The sequence below is a fragment of the Euprymna scolopes genome, chromosome 6 (assembly GCF_053919585.1).
Source record: "Euprymna scolopes isolate OS-2025 chromosome 6, ASM5391958v1, whole genome shotgun sequence".
Taxonomy (NCBI): Eukaryota; Metazoa; Mollusca; class Cephalopoda; order Sepiida; family Sepiolidae; genus Euprymna; species Euprymna scolopes.
The window spans coordinates 8,645,436-8,666,818 of NC_136487.1; the positions used below are offsets into that span (position 1 = coordinate 8,645,436).

At 35.7% G+C, this 21,383-nt stretch overlaps 1 protein-coding gene across 1 annotated transcript in view; it reads right to left on the reverse strand.

Moving 5' to 3' along the window:
- Nucleotides 1–602: 602 nt before the first annotated feature.
- The window catches only part of LOC145277492 (metallophosphoesterase 1-like), a 148,091-nt gene continuing 127,310 nt past the window's right edge, over nt 603–21,383 (reverse strand). The window contains exons 7-9 of the mRNA XM_080128879.1: nt 20,389–20,511; nt 15,570–15,710; nt 603–1,220 (exon numbers count right to left, since the gene is read on the reverse strand). Coding sequence (XP_079985005.1) covers nt 1,047–1,220; nt 15,570–15,710; nt 20,389–20,511 — 438 coding nt within the window. The 3' untranslated portion in view covers nt 603–1,046. The remainder of the gene's footprint in view (nt 1,221–15,569; nt 15,711–20,388; nt 20,512–21,383) is intronic.

Consider the following 21,383-nt stretch of genomic DNA (forward strand, 5'->3'; position numbering starts at 1 on the left):
TGTAAAACAAATCTACATCAAATCCAAAATGAATTGATTGTAAATTAGAAGTTTTGTTCTATGAGTGCATAGTTAATTCATTCTATTTTGATAAATCTAAATGTTGTTTGTATAAGTGTATATATATATATATATATATATATATATATATAAAAGTGAACGGGTCTGCCTGTGTGTCTGTACATTTCCCTATGCAATAACTCTGTCAATTTCAAGTCTACAGACTCAAAATTTGATATACAGGGTACTGAGATTTGGGAAAATCTCTGTAATCAATTTTCAGCCAGAAATTTGGCTGTTAAGGGGGTCAAAGTTCAACGATTTGACCTTTGAGAACTCTACCAAACTCCTCCGCCAATTGTGGGTATAGACAATTGAAATTTTAGATATAGGTTCCTTGGACCTGGATCTAACTTAATCACTTGATTTGAGCCCAAAACAATAAATGTTAAGGGGGGTCATAATAGGGATCAAAGTTAAAAAAATTGACCGCTTTTTTTTTTTTGCTCAACATACTCCTCCAAACATCCGAGCAACGCCGGACTGAAATGCTAGTATATATATATATATATATATATATATATATCTTTTGTGTGTGCATATTTTTTGTGCCATTAAATTTGAATTACAACATGTTGTTTTAAAGATTTGTTTGTTTAATTTGTTTTGTAACCATCGTAGACCTACAAAGGATTATGATATCATATAAAAAACACATTAATCCTAAAACGTAAAAACAGTTTTTTCTTTTTGTTTCCAAAATTATTTCTGCAGAATAACCAGATACACATAGTTCATTTTACATAAAATAATATAACCAAAGGCATGAGCAATAGTAACCCTAGCCAATGAGAGGATCCACTTATTGTGCTAATCATGTCAATAGATAATGTGTGTACATACATAGCGATGTGTGTAGACAAGATAATGTCACTGTCCTCACGTGTGTGCGTATATCTGTGCACGAGAGGTTTGCTATTCGCATTTATCTCCCTTTACAAAAGAAACATGAAGCGGGACAAGTGGATGATGATCCAAAGCGCTTGCTAGCTGTTCTTGTTGACGGACACTGACCACGCAGACATTCGGCGTGAACTCATACTGGGGAACAACAAGGAAAGGAGGGACAACAACGCACCAATTATGTACATGTATATTACAGTCTTCTCGTTGGGGGCTTCACACTGGCGGACAGCAAAATTATTACTCGTGACCACAACCTGAAACGCACAAAATAATAAACAGTAATGAATACAATGCGTCAAAATCTAAATGAATGCAAAGGTTTCTTTGATTTTATAAAACATTTGATTTCAGAAGATACTAAAAATTTAATTGCAAATTACTTAACCCTACCATACCTGAGCTACTGAACCTAATTTGCCCCTGCGCCTGGCCTCCTCGACAAAATTGTGAAATCTAGATCTGGAGCTACAAAATTGCGACTCCATCCCTCATCAACCACACCAGAATCTCCCCTATGACGTGGTTGAGTGACACACTCCCTATTTTGAACACTTGATTTGGATCTAGGCCCACTTGCATCATCAGAATTATCATCACTTTCTCCTTCATCGATATATTCATCATCACTAGCGTTACTTGATTCAGAAACAGAATCCTGATCAAATTTGCCTTCGTCTGAATCAGAATTTGTCACTTTATCCAACAATTGTTGCACCATGAAACTCCTTAATCTCACTCTTTTACCTTTTAAGTGTTTGGTCCGTCACTAGCTTGCTTCATGACTACTTTAGTCTACAAAACTACTCACAACTCTGCCAAGACAAAGGAAGCCATTTGCAGAATGTTATGCTTGCGCTAAATCCAGGCTAAGCTGTGATTGGGTAGCTATTTTTAGCTCCCTGACAACACAAAAACATGTGGTCAGAAATATCGGTAACTCGGTCTGGTAAGGTTAAGACTTCTACCTGGTCATGGTTGACGGAATAAAAAAAACAGGCTACCTTATGGATGAAATATTGGGTTTTCATAATTCTGTGCAGATTCCTGAATTTGACAAAAAGATTCCTAATTTCGACTGAAAAGGTTTGAAGTTACATTTACATTGTGGCTGATACTCAAAATACAACTGTAAATGGCTGACAGAACAAGAACATGAGGATAAAGTGTACCATTTTAAGTTCTGTGCAGATTTCTGAATTCAATAAAAAGATTCCCGAGTTTTACAGAAATATTTCCGAGTGTGACAAGATAAACCCGAAGAAGGTTGGAGGTTATATTTACCAAAACATTGTGAAAATAAACTCAAGATGAGAACCGTAGTTTGAAGAATCCAACTAATACTAATAAACAACCCTAAAAAATTCAGAAACGTAAAAATAATCAGTCATGCTCTTCTTTCTGGTCCAGGTTTACAATGAGGCTTGCATGTGTGAGTGCACATGGATGGAAGCAGGATTCATTATCTTTAACCTAAATGTTTAGCAAGTGATTAAAATAATGTTAACAAATGTTTAGCAAGTGATTAAAATAATGTTAACAAATGTTTAGCAAGTGATTAATATAATGTTAACAAATGTTTAGCAAGTGATTAATATAATGTTAACAAATGTTTAGCAAGTGATTAAAATAATGTTAACAAATGTTTAGCAAGTGATTAAAATAATGTTAACAAATGTTTAGCAAGTGATTAAAATAATGTTAAATGTTTAGCAAGTGATTAAAATAATGTTAACAAATGTTTAGCAAGTGATTAATATAATGATTAAAAATTTATTAACATGACTATTTACATATATCAGGACAATATTCAAGAGCAATTCTTCAGAAACACCTTATGCGGGTCAAGCTCCTGTGTGTATGGGGCTCCATGTGGAAAACTTTACAAAAAGTGAGACTTTTCATCAGGATAGAGAAACACAAAAAGCCGTAACACATGGCAAAATTAAAAAATCAGGTATGACTGATCACATATGGAGGAAAAAACGGAATTCATTTACTCTTAAAGAAAAAGTTAAAATTGATGGAGAAGAACGAAGGAGAGTAAGACGACTCAAAGAAACAGCACTTATGTTGGGTGACAATCAATTTCTAAGTAGACAGAGTATAGAACTCAATACCATATGGAAGCCATTAATTAATATATAATATACATATAACTGTAATTTAGTACATATTAAGGATAATAATAATTTCATATCTTATAGAATTTTACACCATATGGGGGCTATTAATTATGAATACGGATAATATACATACATTTGTAATTTAATAGATTAAGGATAGTAATAATGACAAAGATTTCATACATTAGAAGATTATTTTTTTTCATCTTTTTTTGAGAATTGGCCATTATTTTAAACATTCAGGGGAGATAACCCGTAGATATTCCTACCCGAGTTGTCTCCAGTTAATTTTTCTTTAATTTAGCAAGAGTTAACTTCGATTTTAATTAATTTTTTTTTCTTTTTATACCAGTTATTAGTTAATAAAGATAATAAAAAATATTTATATGCAACCTAAAAAATAGCATATTATTAATGGGAATTAAGTTGTTTTTTTTTAATTTGTATGAAATTTTTTAAAAGTGCATCTTATTAATGGGAATTAGGAAAAGTTATTGATGAGAACACGTGTTTTAACATTTATGGTTTACTAGTATTCTCTTATTTTCATAAATTATGTTTTTTAAAAACTTATGATTGGTTAATGGATCTAATTAAATTTAGCCCCTCCCCACTATCAATAATTTAGAAATGATATCTCCTAGTGTTAGGCTTGATAATTTTATTGATTTTTATTTTTAATTTTAACTAGGGGTACAGAAGGAGCTACATATGAAACCCTGAAAGTATGGAGTTAACCCTTTTTCCAATATCAAACATATCGACTTATACATCTGAAGAAAATCATAGTTTACATCGATCAAAACTTAGTGCAAATAACACTCGAGATGAGAACATTAGTCCGATTAATTTGAATACAATCATTCCTTATCTAAAAAAATTCAGAACTTATTATTTACATATACATATATAAGACGAAAACTTGTATGAGTTTTGGAAACATCTTTTCATGTTTAGCATCAAACAAACTGTATCTGCTGTTAATCATTTATCCATTCTTTTATTTCAAATGAATCAGATGATTATTGTTAGCATTGGCATTCATTTCCCCAATATCTTTCTAGTCAGAATTCTTTCTTGAAAGACACTGAGTACTTACGAGGGTACGATGTGAAGGTTGCCAACATCCCTAAGTGAAAGTGTTTCTGTGGAAAGAACTGGATTTGAACTTGGTATGTCCAGTTTGTATCATTGTTTGTTTGTTTTGTTTGCATATAATTCATGATGGTTTTGTTGGCATCATTTCTCTAATATCTTTCTATTTAGAATTCTTTTTAGAAGGATATTGGGTACTTACAAGAAGAACTACATGAAGGTGGCTAGTTCTGGTTTAAGTTTTTTGAGCATTACAATAGGAATGCCGTCATGGCCAGTTGCTTTACTGAAGGTGAGGTTTTTGATTAGCTTGGCAACATCACATACAGATATTTGTATGTCGCATAGCATGTTTTCAGACACAGAATGAAATATGGTGGCCCAGATTACAAAGGGTAGAATTAGCTGCAAAGTTCTTGGCAAAGAGTTTAGCTTTAGCTGATGTGGATGAGATTACCTCAGGTCCATTGATGATGGTTAGGACAGAGTACACACTTCTATTCAGGACTGTTTGTTATTGGCCAAAACTGGTGGGAATCAAGCCGCTGCTCAGCTACTTTGGACTTGACAGACTGAGCATACAACTCAGTCACATTCTTTATTACTCTTTTACAGTGGTTGCTGGCAGTCCTGAAGGCAGCTTTAGTTTCAGTACATCTATTATGTTGGAAGCAATGGAAAAAGTGATTTCTGTGCACAGTGGCAGCATCACATTCTAGCAAGAACCATGGCTGGCTGTTAGTTTTTGTTTTTTTTCTTACAAGGAGATCACCACTTATCAAGGCCTGGAAGCCACTCAAGGATAAGGGTTATTGCATGTACAAATCTACTTAAGGGGGCGGTTCATCAGGAATTTGTTTACGTTGGATTTGAAGACATCCAAGTTGTAGTCAGGTGGGAAACAGGCAGATGGAACAGAGTTCCACATGCAGTTCTAAGAAAGAAGCTTTGTTCATGGAATCTACGTTTTGATTTAGGCATAGATAAAGAGTGGGGGAAAGTTTTTGACAGTGGTTTCAGCTAGACGGGTGTTTTTCGTAAAAGACTGGCGAGGGGGGACCAGAGATTGGAGCTCAGATGAGCACTTGCCATGGAAATAACGGTAAAACAAAGACAGGCTCGCAACGTCTCTTCTGTGGGAGAGAGGCTGCAGGGAAGAGAAAAGGGCATCCCCCACTAAGCCACGAAGTCTATTTTGTACTCTGTCAAGGCAGGATAGGCTATTTTTAGCAGCTCCTGCCCAGATATGGCAGCAGTATTCCATCCTTGGACGTACTTGGCTTTTATATAGATAGAGAATTGCATCAGTAGTGAAATATCTTCTGGAGCGGTAGAAGGAACCCACCATCTTTCCAGTGACCTTGGCAACAAATTTGATGTACGTGTTCCATTTCAGATCAGGAGTAAAGGTCAAACCCAGAAGCTTGTCAAAACATGGGGCTTCTCCTAGGCGAGAGCCATCCATTACAATTGATGCCAGAAGGGGATCAGAGCGTTGATGGTATAAAGATAGGAGCTTGATTTTAGATGCATTAAAGGTAACAAGCCATGTCATCCCCCACTGAACTACACGCTCGAGATCAGAGGAGAGAGAATCAGAGAGAACTTTGTCATTTACAGCCTTTGATGTGTTGCCGTAGATGGTTGTGTCATCAGCATAGATGTCAACGAATGATTTAAGTATGTGTTTAGGGACTCCAGCATTAATACTGCAGGCCTCTGATTTTTGTCCATTGACCACTACTCTTATGAGTCTATTAGAGAGAAATGATTTAATGATTGAGAAAACATTTCCAGTTATACCGTAGCTGGAAATCTTGTGAAGTAGGCCTTTATGCTATACCTTGTCGAAGGCCTTTCATATGTCAAGAGCAATTGCCCTAGAAAGGTAGCCTTTGTCAAGAGATTCGCTAATCCTATGAGATATAACAGTAAACCATATTGCGTGTCACTAAGGAGGTTATTTCTGCTGAGGTGGTTGACTATTTCTCTATTTAGTATGGATTCCAGCAACTTACTCATGACAGACAGGAGACTTATAGGTCTGTACTGAGAGGGGGATGACTTATCACCTGAATTCTTAAATACAGGGCATACTGATGAGGTTTTCCAGGGTGTTGGAAAGCACTTCTCCATAAGGCAATGCTTAAACAGTTTTGTAAGTATGGGAGCAAGTTCGGGTTGAAGCTTTTTTAACACTATAATTGAGATGCCAGTTGCTTTACTGGAATCAAAGTTCTTGATTAGCTTGGCGACCTCATGCACAGATATTTGTATATTACCTGCTGGGATTTTTTCGAGGGTATGAAACAGTTTATACCTGCAATTACCCATTTCGTCAGGTCTGATACTATCGAATACACATTCTTTTTAAACATGGAACACATCCTTAAGTAAAACGTTTCTGTGGAATGACCTCAATTCGAACATGGCACTCGAAGGTTGTTAGTTCATATGATTAACCACTTACCTATAGTTACCTCCATAAACAAGTCTATCATGATTCATACGTTGTTCATTATCCTGTATACAACATGTTAACTTTTAATGAGTTATAATATATCTGATTACTGTGGTAAGACAATGAATAAGGAAGATAATCGGGAGGCAATTTCTTCTTAATGATACTGAGTAATCGCCCTTGATTTTTGTTTGCAATTACTTTTTAGTGTTTTTTGTTGTTTTTGTTTTTTTTAGAAAACATATTTGTATGTAAAATGAACAAAAAATTTTATTAACAAAAGCATACCAAAGAGGACAGAAATTTTCTTGAACAAACATGGTCATAGTTTACATTATTTTCATAATGCAGATGCATGTTATTGAACTTTTCATCGTTAAATTAAGAGGAAACAATGAGTATAAGAGTTATTTCCCCTTTCTCAAATATTTATTCCTACAAAAACGTTACACGTAATGAAATTATTTTAGTTTATAGAAAATAAATTCTTCAAAATAGAACCAAAACAACTTATTTTTAAGTCACATTTTATGATGTCTATGCTGTTTAAACAGTAAACACAAAACTAAAACGAGGGTGTTCAATTAAGAGCTAGGTACGTCCAAGGATGAAATACTGTTGCCACATCTGAGCAGGAGCTGCTAGAAAGGACTTATTCTGCCTTGATAGAGTTCAAAATAGACTTCGTAGCCTCGTAGGGGATGCCCTTTTTTCTTCCCTGCAACCTCTTTCTCACAGCAGAGATGTTGTGAGTCTGCTTTATCATTATTTTCATGGCAAGTGCTCGGCTGAGCTCCAATCTATGCCCCCCCCTCGCTAAACTTTTACGAAAAACATTCATCTAGCTGAAACCACTATCAATAATTTCCTCCACTCTTTATCTGTGCCTAAACCTAATCATAGATTTCATGAGAAAATTCCTTTCTTAGAACTGCACGCCTCTGGAATTGTCTTCCGTTTGCCTGCTTTACAGCTGACTACAAGTCTTCAAGTCCAACGTAAACAAGTTCTTGATGAGCTGTTTCACTTAAGTTAACACATTTACCAAATTTCCATTACTAACGATTACCATATTGTCCAATTGACTACTGTACACTCTTTAATCCTTATCCTCGAGTGGCCTCTTGGCTTTGATAAGTGGTGATGACTATGTAAAAAAAACTTTATATCTTAAATTGATCACAATTTGCAAAATTAAAATAATTTTAAACTGCATTTTTTTTTAGTGTTATATTTTTAACTTTCGTTCCTCCTTCTGTGTACAGCAAAGAGAATTTTCATAAACAGTTTTTTTCTGAGAACTTTCCACCTGCGGAACTGTTTCCAGTAGGCTATAATATAGTCATCTTCAAATTTAAAGTCTAATATATGCGTTATAAACTGTGTTCATAAGTAATCAAATTTTTTTAAATCCCAATCTTCATCTTCATTCAACTGATAACCTATCCATCTCATTAAATCTTATCTTCATTACTAAATAAAAATTTTAATTAACAAAAATATGCATATATTTTTGAAAAATTGATTTTTAATTCTCAAATTAAATAATTTCATTTTCTATGATCTATGATTTTAAAAGTAATCATTGTCTCACATAAAATCAACAATTTGGGGAAATCATTCAAAGTTTGCCTCAAAAAATTAAAATATGAAATTTTTAAAAAATTAATAAAATAGAAATAAACTTGATGATGATGATGATGACAATTTAGCAGAGAAATATTCCTTCAAATCTGAGAGTGCTATGTCTAGTAGAGGAGTATTGATTGATGCAACACTTTCTCTTTTCACTATGAAGTTTTATGTAATTGTAAAATTATGTATTCCTATATTTTATTGGATAAACATATTAAATCAGAAAAATCTCAAAAAAAGTTAATCTCAGCAAAGTATGTGAAATCTGAAATACTTGTTTACCTAGATGTAAAAGTAATTGGATGTTCAAAATCTAAGCCTTAATGTTTTCAAAATCGCTTAATAATCATTAAAGTTTTTTAGGAATCTTGAAATAGAATTGTGCAGAATCTATAATTTATGCAAATTATCCAAATAATCTTTCAATGTATTTTTAAACAGTAATAGTAGAAGATTTCAGTGCCTTTTAACATAAAATGCAAAACAATTCAACTTTGAGTTCTCTAACTTTTTTTTAAACATGGTTTTTAAAATATTGCAACATATTTGTGTGCACTTACTGCAAATTACTTCAAAACTGTTCATTTCTGGAGATTTTCAGTAGCAAATTTAGATTTCTTGAATAAAAATACACTTATATGGTAAATTTCATTGCTTAATCTTGTGATTTAACAAAGATATAACATTTTTACTGAAAAAGTTGTGTAAAAATGTGATGAAATGCGTATAGTCTTAAAGAGGGAAAAATATCCAAACATGCAAAAAAAATAATCATAATTTATTTTTAGTCAAATTAAAAATTTTTTTTATTGATTCTTTCTTAGATCATCAAGTTTGATATATAAGTTTGATATAAATGCGGGAGTGCCCCAGGGTTCTATCCTTGGACCTCTATTGTTCCTGATATTCATAAATGACCTCCCCGACAACATTGCCTCTGAGATGGGTATATATGCTGATGACACTACACTCTATGGCAGACACGACAGGAAGACGAATGAACACATTTCTAAAGAAATGGCAGAAACACTAGAGGAAGACCTCCAATCTGTAGTGGAATGGGGACAAAAGTGGTTGGTCGCGTTCAATGCTGCCAAGACTAAACTAGTTTCATTCAATAATTACAAGAAACCCTCTCTACCACCAATAGCAATGGCCAACGACTCTTTATCTGAGAGTCCATCTTTCAAACTCCTTGGCCTAACGTTCACAGGAAACATGAGTTGGAACAATTACATTGAAGGCATTGCCAGGGCCGCTGCAAGAAAGGTAGGCTCTCTCTACCGTGCTAGAAAACTACTAACACCCGAAAGTATTCTGTACCTCTATAAGGCCACCATTCGCCCATGTATGGAGTATTGCTGCCACATCTGGGCTGGTGCATCTGCTACTAGTCTCTCGCTCCTTGACAAGGTTCAAAAGAGAGTCGCAAATCTGATAGGCCCTGAACTGGCATCTAAGCTTCAGCCTCTGTCCCATCGACGAAATGTTGCATCCCTCTGCCTGTTCTACAAGTATTTTAGTGGTGAATGCTCTGATGAACTGCAATCACTTGTGCCCCCACGACGCGAGCACCCTCGACAAACCCGACAGGCTACTAGATCCCACCCCCACACTGTAGAGGTCCCTAGATGTAAAAGATCTTTTTACTCCAATAGTTTCTTCCCCAGAACCGCAAGACTCTGGAATTCCATTCCAGGTCCCTGCTTCCCCAACAGTACTGACGTGCAGAAGTTCAAGTGTAACGTGAACCGACACCTTGCTGCCCAAATCCCTACATAGTACCCCAGTAGTTGTTGCCCCTGATAGTAGCCCCCTACACCAAAGTGGCAATTTGCCTTGTTTGGGGTGAAAATGTAATAAAAAAAAAAAAAAAAAAAAAAAAAGTTTGCAATTCTTGAGATACTAAAAGCGATTTCAATGTTTTCATGTGTATTGTTATTAACAGTTGTCCTTCATTTTTAAGACATGCCTTGGTCATCAAGGCTGGATTTTAAGTAGTGTTTAAATGAATAATAGTACATGACTTTTCTAAAACTTGAAAGATTAGAATGTAATCAAATTAATGCATTAAACTTTCACAAGAAACGCTCGTCTATCTGAAACCACTATTAATAAATCCTCCACTCTTTATCTGTGCATAAACCTAAACGTAGATTCCATGAACAAAGCTTTCTTCTAAGAACTGCACGCCTGTGGAACTCTCTTCGGTTTCCCTGCTTTCCAACTAACTACATTATGGTTATCTTCAAGTCCAACGTAAACATATTCTTGATGAGCTGTCGCCTTAAGTAATCCAATTTACCAAATTTCCACTACAAATGATGACTACAATATTGTCTAATTGGCTACTGTACACTCTTTAATCCTTATCCTCGAGTGGCCTCCGTGTCTGCATAAGTGGTGACTCCTTTGTAAAAATAATATCATGGAATAGATGTTTTTCTTTGTCTTTTTTTGTTTCTGTTACAAATTGAAGTAAAATAGATCTAGTCGCCCAAAAAGGGATGTAATCCCAGCAGTAATGTTATGATTGAAAACCAAATCAATGCAGGTAGTAACAAAACGTAAATCCAGCGAACAAAATCATAACAGGACCCGTTGTGGTGAGGTTTGTTATGTTAGGAGATGATTGAAATTCCTTCTGTCCTTTTTTTTTCGGCCTCGATGGAGGGCGAGGATGATTACCCTCTCTGGTATACGAAGCGAGTACCAGCCGTCACACTAACCTGGCAAAAAGAAATTGCTTTGCTGAATTCCGGATGGAATGAAAGAGTATTGGATCATTGATTGCAGGCGGCTGAAATTTATGGAGTTCTGAAATTTATGAGTACTCATAAATTTCAGAGTGGATAAGAAGGAATGTGGCACTATATGTCATAAACTCCACTGGGATGCATATTTTTTGTCTCTTCGTAAAAGGGGGGGGGGCACTCCCGTCTTCCCCAATACAATAAGTAGTTAAACCTTTTTTAAAGTTTGATTGTTATGAATCTTTTGATGTAATTGTAAAATATTGTGAATATTTTTTGTAAAATAAATAGTTAAGATTTTCTTATGTATATTACAATCAGTGTTGCGTGTTGTTTGATCTGCATAAACATCAAGACGAGGTCTGCCAACTACCCAGCCAGAACCCAAACAGAAAGAAGTCATCACCAAAGAATGGAGAATCGCATGGAAGAATAGCCACACGCAATTCCAGGTATGCATTCACTTTAAAAAAAAAAAAAAAAAGACTTCCAAGTAATTATACACATAGTATTATATATATGTTACAATTTAGTGCTGTTTACTAGGATTTCTTTCCTAGCATAGGAATGAAGCCAACCACTTTTTTTTTTTTTTTAGAGGGGTTATCAAGGCCCGATGGCCACTCAGGGATAAAGGTTATTGCGTGTACAGTAATCAATGAGATAGTATTGTAGTAATCATTAGTATTGGGGGTTTTGATAGAGTGTCTTACTTAAGGGGGCGAACTTCAGTTATATTTAGTTGCTGTTCCCAGGACATTCCTTGTAACCATTGGGCGGTCACACTAATGACCGACCCATACTAGTATATTAATGGAGTCACCCTAATAGTAGTAGCTTCTGTGATATATAACCCAGAATTCGGCATGGTACGATTGTCATTCTTTATGCCTTAATATTTGAAAAGTTAAATTTTTGTTTTCATAGATATCCAAAAGACCAACTGGCTCTCTAAAGTTGGCTACAAGTCTCTTTACTATTATTGGAATCTGCTGATAATACACAACCTAAACATTTAAACTGATTCACCCTTTGAAGCCACAAGGCAGTAATTTTCAGTTCTTGTCTAGAATTTCTCCGATATTAAAAACACAAAATTAAATAAAGAAAAATCTTAATAATATACATATCCATGACAAAAGGAAAATATATTCCAAAAATTATAAATCGGTCAAGTAGTTTTATTATTAAATAACAAAATCATTTTTAAGCAATTAATAGAAATTTGTAGACATTACAACATAAAACTTATAAATTTGCATGATGAGTTATCTCCCTTTATTTGAAGTCAAGAGACAGTTCTTCAGTTATTCGTGAAATTTGATTTTCTTGTTTAATCAAACTAATTGATTAATTAACATGATTCTGAATATTTTCATCACAGGTAGGTACATCATACAAATTTTTATTTTTATTTTTAATATGCGGGAATTCTGGACAAGAACCAAATTTTCTAATTCAAAATCATTTTTCGGTGTATTTGGTATTTTTTTTTTTTTTTTTTAATATTTTGCAAAGATCTTCCTGGTCACAGTAAAGGATTTTGAAAACATTGAAAATAAATTTTTGTATGAAATGCCTACATATAAATGCAAACTGTATGAAATTATAGCTTGCTGTCCAGAATTCAACCTAATTACAAAAATAAAAATGCACAAAAATCTTTGATGAATGTGCCCATAATACAACGAAAATATAATGCAGCAGAACCCCCAGGATACGACATTAAAAATTAGTAACAAAATACAGTACAGTATATAATACACATGTATATAGTCAACTAACACTATAAATAACACCGTAAGACGGAGTAAATACACAAAAACAGTGTATTTCACACCGTAACCTGAAAAAAAGAAAATGTATCCTAAGGCCACCGTATTCCAGGGTTCTACTATACTCCAGAAATCATGTAAATTGACTGGCTGACTGGGAAGCTATCAGGGATCTCATCAGAAATGCCCATGGGGAAATATCTTTTCTCTTCCAGCTAAGCAGTGCGCAAAAGAGACCACTGAATGGTTCAAAACTGCAATTGAAGCACATATTCCCACATGGAAATTCTGTAGCAAACCCCACTCTCCCCAATGGTTTACTTCTTGTGCAGCTGCCATTGTTCAAAGGCAGCATGTATACTGCAGATTTAACCAACATAAATCCAGTTCAAACAGAAGTTTATTGGAAGAGAAAAATAGCAACAGCTAAGACAGAATACACTGAAACCAGGAGAAAATACATCAAAGCACAGAAATTAGGAATCCATGGAAAATCTATAACATTGTAATAAATAATGGGCAGTCAACGATTCCCCCACTATCAAACAATCATGAGGTTGTTTGCACGGCAAACGAGAAGGCTAACATACTTGCTAGTCAGTTTGCTTCAAACTCTGCATTGGACCCGGCAAACCATACCCTCATTGACTTTCTTTTGCAGACAGATGCCACACTAGATGATCTGAAAATCACCCCTTCTTAGGTACATGGTATCAAAAAAAACCTAGATCCCTCAAAAGTATATGGACTCGATCTCATCCCGGTTGTGCTATTAAAAAAATGCTCTGCTGAGGTTGCTCCATTTCTCTCCAAACTTTACAACAAATGCCTTAACAAATCTTGCTTTTCTGACTGCTGGAAAACCGCTTCTGTGGCACCAGTTTTCAAGAATTCTGGCAAAAGAACTGACCCATTAAATTATTGCCCCATTAGTCTCCTTCCACTTTTCGCCAAAATATTGGAGCCCATAATTAAGCAAGCTCTAGTCCATCACCTTACAGCTGCTAAACTTCTGAACGACAATCAATATGGATTTAGGCAAGCCCGTTCCACAGCAGATATCCTAACTGTAACCTCTGACCGTATGTACCGTTCACTGGACAAAACAGGGGAGGGTAGAGCGGTAGCCCTAGATATATCTAAGGCTTTTGACAGGGTATGGCACATTGGTCTTCTAAAGAAAATCAGATCATATGGTATCACTGGAAGAATACATAATGTAATTAAATCTTTCTTAAGAGAAAAATCCAGGTTTTCCTCGATGTTCGTACATTTAAACAATATGATATAAATGCGGGAGTACCTCAGGAGTCTATTCTGAGACTTTTATTATTCCTGATATTCATAAATGACCTTCCTGATAAAATTGTCTCTGAGATGGGTATATTTGCTGATGACACCACTCTCTATAACAGGCACGAGGGGAAAACAAATGATCACATACCTAAGGAAATGGCAGAAACATTAGAGGATGACCTCCAATTTGTAGTGGGACAAAACTCGATGGTCACATTCAATGCTGCCAAGACTAAGCTTGTTTCCTTCAATAATTACAAGAAACCTTCATTATCACCAATACTAATGGCCAAGAAAACATTATCTGAAATTACTTCCTTTAAACTCCTTGGCCTAACGTTCACAGGGAACATGAACTGGAATAGATACATTGAGAGCATTGCCAAGGCTGCTGCGAAGAAGGTAGGCTCTCTCTACCATGCTAGAAAACTACTTATGCCTGAAAGTATCCTGTACCTCTACAAGGCCACCATTTGCCCATGTATGGAGTACTGTTGTCAAATTTTGTGCTGGTGCATCTGCTACTTGTCTCTCACTCCTGGACAGTGTTCAGAAGAGAGTCGCCAACCTGATAGGTCTTGAAATGTCATCTAGGCTTCAGCCTCTGTCCCATCGATGAAATGTTGCATCCTTCTGCCTGTTCTACAAGTATTTTAATGGTGAATGCACTGACAAACTACAAGCACTAGTACCTCCTCAACGTATATACCCCCGACAAATGCGACAAGCAGCTAAATTCCACCCCTTCACGGTAGAGATCCCTAGGTGTAAGAAAACCTTCTACTCCAATAGTTTCTTCCCCAGAACTGCTAGACTTTGGAACTCCCTTCCGATATTCTGCTTTCCCAACTGTACTGACATGCAGAAGTTCAAGTGTAATGTTAACAGACATCTTACTACTTATCTTCCTTCAAAATATCCGTGCAACGTATGCCCCCGATAATAGTCCCCTACTTCAAAGTGGCATTATGCCTTGTTTAGGGTTAAAAAAAAAAAAAAAGAAGAAAGGTATTTTTTTATATAGAAAATCGTTTTTTACGATGTTTAGTAAATTGTAACTATCACAAAGCTTATTTGGATCTTGAGTTGTCTCTCGTTATTAAAAATGATGAAGTGAGACAAACTGTCCTCACTTAAATTTGATTTTCTTAGTAAAAAAAAATACTTTATCAATTCATGCGATTTTTGGAATATGATATCTTCGTTTGAGGACAGGTACATATATCATAAATACCTGCATTTTGTTTTTTGTTTTTTTAATTAGGTTAAATTCTTGACAAGAACCAAATTACTTTATTCGGCATGGAAACAACAAAAACGAAAAACTTAGATTTTTTGGAAGATAGTAAGTGCAAAATTATCCAATACAAATGAAGAAAAAGAAAGACTTGTTTTGTCATCCAAAAAAATTGGGTATTTAATATTTTAACACAGCTCACGAATATTGATAAAATGATTTACAAACCAGAAGGAACGTTGGAGAGACTTTGTTTCTCCAGCTCAGTGACGACACGGTCCATTCGGGTGTACCGTTTTCATGGACCCTGTAACAGCCATGGTGAGTGTGACCAGACAAAACTAGTCGAGGATTTAACGACTTAAAAATCTGGAAAAAAAAAAAGAATTTCAACATAATCACACAGAATTGCGTTTCTTAAGTGTAAAATTAAGTAAAATGAGAAAGAATTATGCTCTCATCTTGACATGCAAAAAATCAAATACACATATATCTATGACAATGGCCAAATCCTTAGAAAATGACCCCCAGTCCATAGTAGAATGAGGCTGAAGATCGATGATTAGGTTTAACTCTACCAAGACCAAGCTCCTTCCAACAATTGTAAGAAACCTTTCCCATCACCAGTTGTCATGATTGCTAGCACTCTTCCCTGAGAGTCCAAGATTTAAATTCCTTCATTTAACATTCTCAAGTAACATGAACTGGAATACATAGAAGATACTGCCAAGTTTGCTGCAAAAAAGTAGGCTCCTTATACCAGATTAATAAACTTTTCACATCCGTCAGTCAGATGTTTTGTTAGAAAATCATCATTTGCCGATACATGGAATATTGTTACTACGTCTGGGCTGCTGCACCAAACACTAGTCTCTTGCTCTTAGACAGGATGCAAAAAAGAGTCTTTAAACTAATAGATCCCACATTGTCCATCCCTAATCCATTGCTGCAATGTTGCATTCCTATGCAAATTCTGCTTTGATGAACCCGACTGCATCTGTATCCTTATTATTGCAAAATACTTCTGACAACTTCAACCAGCAGCAAATTCCACCCCTTCCTCAGATGCTGGAAAACTTTCTACTTTAGTTTCTTTAATCAGACCGCAGGAGAGAAAGGAAGAAAAAGGGGCTGTTGTATTGTGGCTGGGTTGTGGAATCGGATGGCTTCGAAAAGTATCGGATGTTGTCCATACCCATCTTTTTTTTTTTTCACTCCATTTTGTTTTGCTGTAGCCACAACACTAAAGGGTAAATAAAACAAATTTGTTTTGATTAACTGGTGTTTTGTCATTTGAACCATGAAATATTTCAACAAGCGAGTATATGTATATATATATATCACTTCAGAATAAAATTATCTAACAATCAACTGATTGTGGACTACTCAAAATACAGATTGAATCACTTTCCCACACTGCTATCAAAGACATTCACTTCAGATTTTACCATGCAATTTGGATGTGAATTTTTATATCCTTTTCATTAACTTCCCTTACTCTATGATATTTAAATACTTAAACAATCTTTAATTGTGATTTTTCATGTTTCACTGACTTTAGCAAATAAGGTGTAAACTATCATAATTATTTGCTAATATTTTCTCCTCTGAAGAGATGGTAGACATCGAAATCCTATAGGATAAGGAGTTATAATATTTCAAATGTATTCTTTGTCTTACATAGAATAATAAAAATCTTTTGATTTGAAATTTAACCATTTCACATCATAAATTTTTAAATTTATTGAATGACTAAAATTTATATATATATATATATATATATTAGTTCTCAAGCACAAAAGCACACTACATGAATTATGTATACGTTCTACGTACACAGCAATAAATATTCATTCGTACGTTATATAGATTGACTATAAAACATATACGTGAGTATACAGATTCCACAACCCAGCCACATTACAACAGAGGAAAGAGAAGAAATTAAAAAAAAAAAAGAGTTTAATTTGGTCAGAAAATTCTGAAAGTGCCTTTATTTATTACAAAATTTTAAACATAGTTAAAAAAAAAAAACAAAGTTTGTTTTCCAAAAAAGAGTTACACTCAATCCAATAATGGCTGATCAAAACTATAAATTTTAAAAGTCATACATTTTCATATGATGAAAACGTTCATTCATTTTGTTCAGATAATTAATGTTTTACATTATTGTATAACTTTAGTCTATTTGCTTTGCTTTTTAAAAACAAATGTTCAAAATAGCAGAAATACCAAAAGAAAGATCAATAGAATGATCTCTAAAGAGATGTGTTGGCCAAACAAGGGTTGGTATGCTGAAAAGATTGGCCTGAGATTGTGATAAGTGATGAAATTTTGTTTTTAAGCACGTGGTGAAGCAAAGCTCTCTGGAGTTGTAGTTATTTGAAGACATTGACATTGTAAACCGAACTGATACTAACATGATGAACTTCTAACCAGACAAGCAGCAAAATCCCACCACTATAGAGGTCCCTAGATACCAGAAATTTTTTTGACTCTAAAAGTTTCCTCCTTTGAACCGCTAGATTTTGGAATTCCCTGTTTCCTGCTTCCCTGACTGTACTAACCTGCAGAAGTTTAAATGTAATGCGAACAATCAACTCACCACAGTCACCTGTTAGACACGATCCTAAATATTAGCCTCATAAATTCCAAGTGGCAATATGCCAGTTTGGCAGTACTTTGTGAACAGTAGCCGGAGATATCGGAAATTCTCTGTTTCTATGTCTATCCTTGTGGCCATGTCACTAGTAAGGGTGCTGGAGGTAAACGTTTCATCTGGACTGACATTATCTGCCTGATAGTCAGGGACCCAAAACTTGGATTAACCACTAAGGAGGCTGTCCTATCAGCAAGTGCAAAGTACCGGGGCTGCTTTATTGCCATTTGGTGAATGGATTCTGGACCATGCAGTAGTTTCTGGTGGGGCCTCTCGATGCCATACTTGTAGGTGATTGTTATGGCTTTGCCTTATCATGTGCTACAAAAAAAAATTTCCAGTCTTTTTCTCCCTTACTTTCCATCTCTGTCCTGCTTTAACCAAGTCTGTCGACTTGTTCCACAAATCCCAATTGCCTATGACCTCACCCAGGTTGTTCATTAACCTACCCGTGTGCCCGATACTTCCAACATACCTCTCCACCATACAGTATATTGATACTCTACGGCTGACTGGGATTGCTTCCATACATTTATATCTGCTCTACCTCTGCATTCCATGTTTAAAAAGGATGTGTCCTCTATAGTGTCAGACCTGACTGAATGGTTAATTGTAGGCATAGACCGATTCATACCATCTAAAAGATTCTAACAAAAACCTAACAGCCAGCCATGGTTCTCCCCAGAATGTGCTGCTGCCATCGCGCACAGAAATCACTTTTTCTGTAGCTACCAACGTAATAGATGCACTGAGACTAAAGCTGCTTTCAGGACCAGCAACCACTGTAAAAAAGTAATAAAAAATGCAAGGGAGCTATATGCTCAGTCCGTTAAATCCAAAGTAGCTGAGCAGCGGCTGGGTTCCCACCAGTTTTGGCAAATAGCAAACAGGATCCTGAACAGAAGCGTGCATTCTATCCCAACCATCATTAATGGACCTGAGGTCATCTCGACAGCATCAGACAAGGCCAAACTATTTGCCAAGAACTTTGCAGCTAATTCTACCTTATGCGACCAAGGCTATCAACTCCTCGTATTTCCTCCTATAACAGACAACACGCTATGCAACATGCAAATATCTGTGCGTGAGGTCGCCAAGCTAATCAAGAACCTTGATTCCAGTAAAGCAACTGGCTCTGACAGCATTCCAATTATAGTGCTGAAAGAGCTTCAACCAGAACTTGCCCCCATACTTACAAAACTGTTTAAGCATTGCCTTAAGGAGCAGTGCTTCCCAACACCCTGGAAAACCTCATCAGTATGCTCTGTATTTAAGAATTCAGGTGATAAGTCATCTCCCTCTCAGTACAGACCAATAAGTCTCTTGTGTGTCATGAGCAAGTTGCTGGAATCCATATTAAATATAGAAATAGTCAACCACCTCAGTAGAAATAACCTTCTTAGTGACATGCAATATGGTTTCTGTTCTGCCAAATCTACAGCAGATGTGCTAATGATTATATCTCATAGGATTAGTGAATCTCTTGACAAAGGCTTCCTTTCTAGGGCAATTGCTCTTGACATATCAAAAGTCTTTGATAAGGTATGGCACAAGGGTCTACTTCACAAGATTTCCAGCTACGGTATAACAGGAAATGTTTTCTCAATCATTAAATCATTTCTCTCTGATAGGCTCATAAGAGTAGTGGTTGATGGGCAGAAATCAGAAGCAGTTTATCCTGCCTTGAGTACAAAATAGACTTTGTGGCTTAGTGGGGGATGCCCTTTTCTTATCCCTGCAACCTCTCTCCCACAGAAGAGATGTTGCGAGCCTGTCTTCGTTTTATTGTTACTTCCATGGCAAGTGCTCATCTGAATTCCAATCCCTGGTCCCCCCTCGCCAATCTTTCATAATAAACACCCGTCTAGCTGAAACCATTGTCAAAAATTTTCCCCACTCTTTAACTGTGACAAAACCAAAACGAAGATTCCATGAACAAAGCTTCTTTCTTAGAAGTGCACGCCAGTGGAACTCTCTTCCGTCTGCCTGTTTCCCACCTGACTACAACTTGGATGTCTTCAAGTGCAACATAAACAAATTCCTGATGAACCGCCCACTCAAGACACTTTATCAAATCTCCAATACTAATGATTACTACGATACTATCCCATTGATTACTGCACACGCAATAACCCTTATCCCCGAGTGGCTTCTGGGCCTTGATAAGTGGTGACTTCCATGTAAAAAAAAAAAATGCCTTGTTTGGTGTGAAAAGTAGCTTAAAAATAAATTAAAAATAATAATTCTGGAATGGAAGAATTCTGTAGGCATTAATTAATGGTTTGCTCTTCCAAAATACTCCAAAAGAAAAGCTGCAAACTAAAAGAACTTTAAAAGAACTCACATGCATGCATACACAGTTGATTTCAAAAAAGAAAAGTGATTCACCTGCTTTGTTGACTTTTTTGAAAGGCAGTCAAAGTTTTCCCGAAAGGGGACAGATTTTGTAGGCTCGGGTGCAGCATCCGGGGTGCTGCAGTTAATATCTGATGATCTGTACATCGGGAAATGCTACAAAACAAAGAAAAAAGTTTCCAAATAGATTGGCATTACGATAATAGTAATATTGAGATTTCCATAGTTTTTTGCAAGGTACCAAGAATTACATACATGGATCCTTCCTTATGGTTATGCAATTCCTATAGCTACATACCTAAGAAAATGGAGCTATTAAACCTGACATAGTGCTATGGAACAAAAAAGAGAAAGTAGCAATCCTAGTTGAAGTCAATATTCCTAATAATGCTAGTTTAAATAAAAATGAGAAGATTACAAAATAGCAAATCCACAGAATTCCTCCAGTTTCTTCTCGTTGCAATCAAATCTCTCGATTATCTGATTCAAGTTCATTTTTGGTCTTCTTTGTTCAAGGGTTTGTTGAAGCACTTGGTTAGCAAGTCTCTGTAAGGTCAATCTTAGATTATGTATGAGCTAGCCTAGATGTCATTTGCAGATTATGGAAAATCCTACCTGCTGGTTAGTGTGATCTCTGACTTGTTGGTTGGTAATTCAATCACTTCCTTTATCCCTAGAATCTTCAAGCGCATCTAATTTCTTTTCTTGCCTGATTTTGAGATGCCAAATTTCACTTCTATATAGCAATGTGGATCAGATGTTGCCATTAAAAAATCTTAATTTAGATCTGAGAGTGAAATTGTTTAAAATTGGGTTAAGTTGTTTGAAGAAAATTGAAGTAATATACAAGATGAAGATAGTGATGAACACACACCTTGTGGAGATAGAATAAAATTTTTTTTTTTTAATTACATTTTCACCCCAAACAAGGCAAATTGCCACTTTGGTGTAGGGGGCTACTATCAGGGGCATCAACTACCGGGGTACTATGTAGGGATTTGGGCAGCAAGATGTCGGTTCACATTACA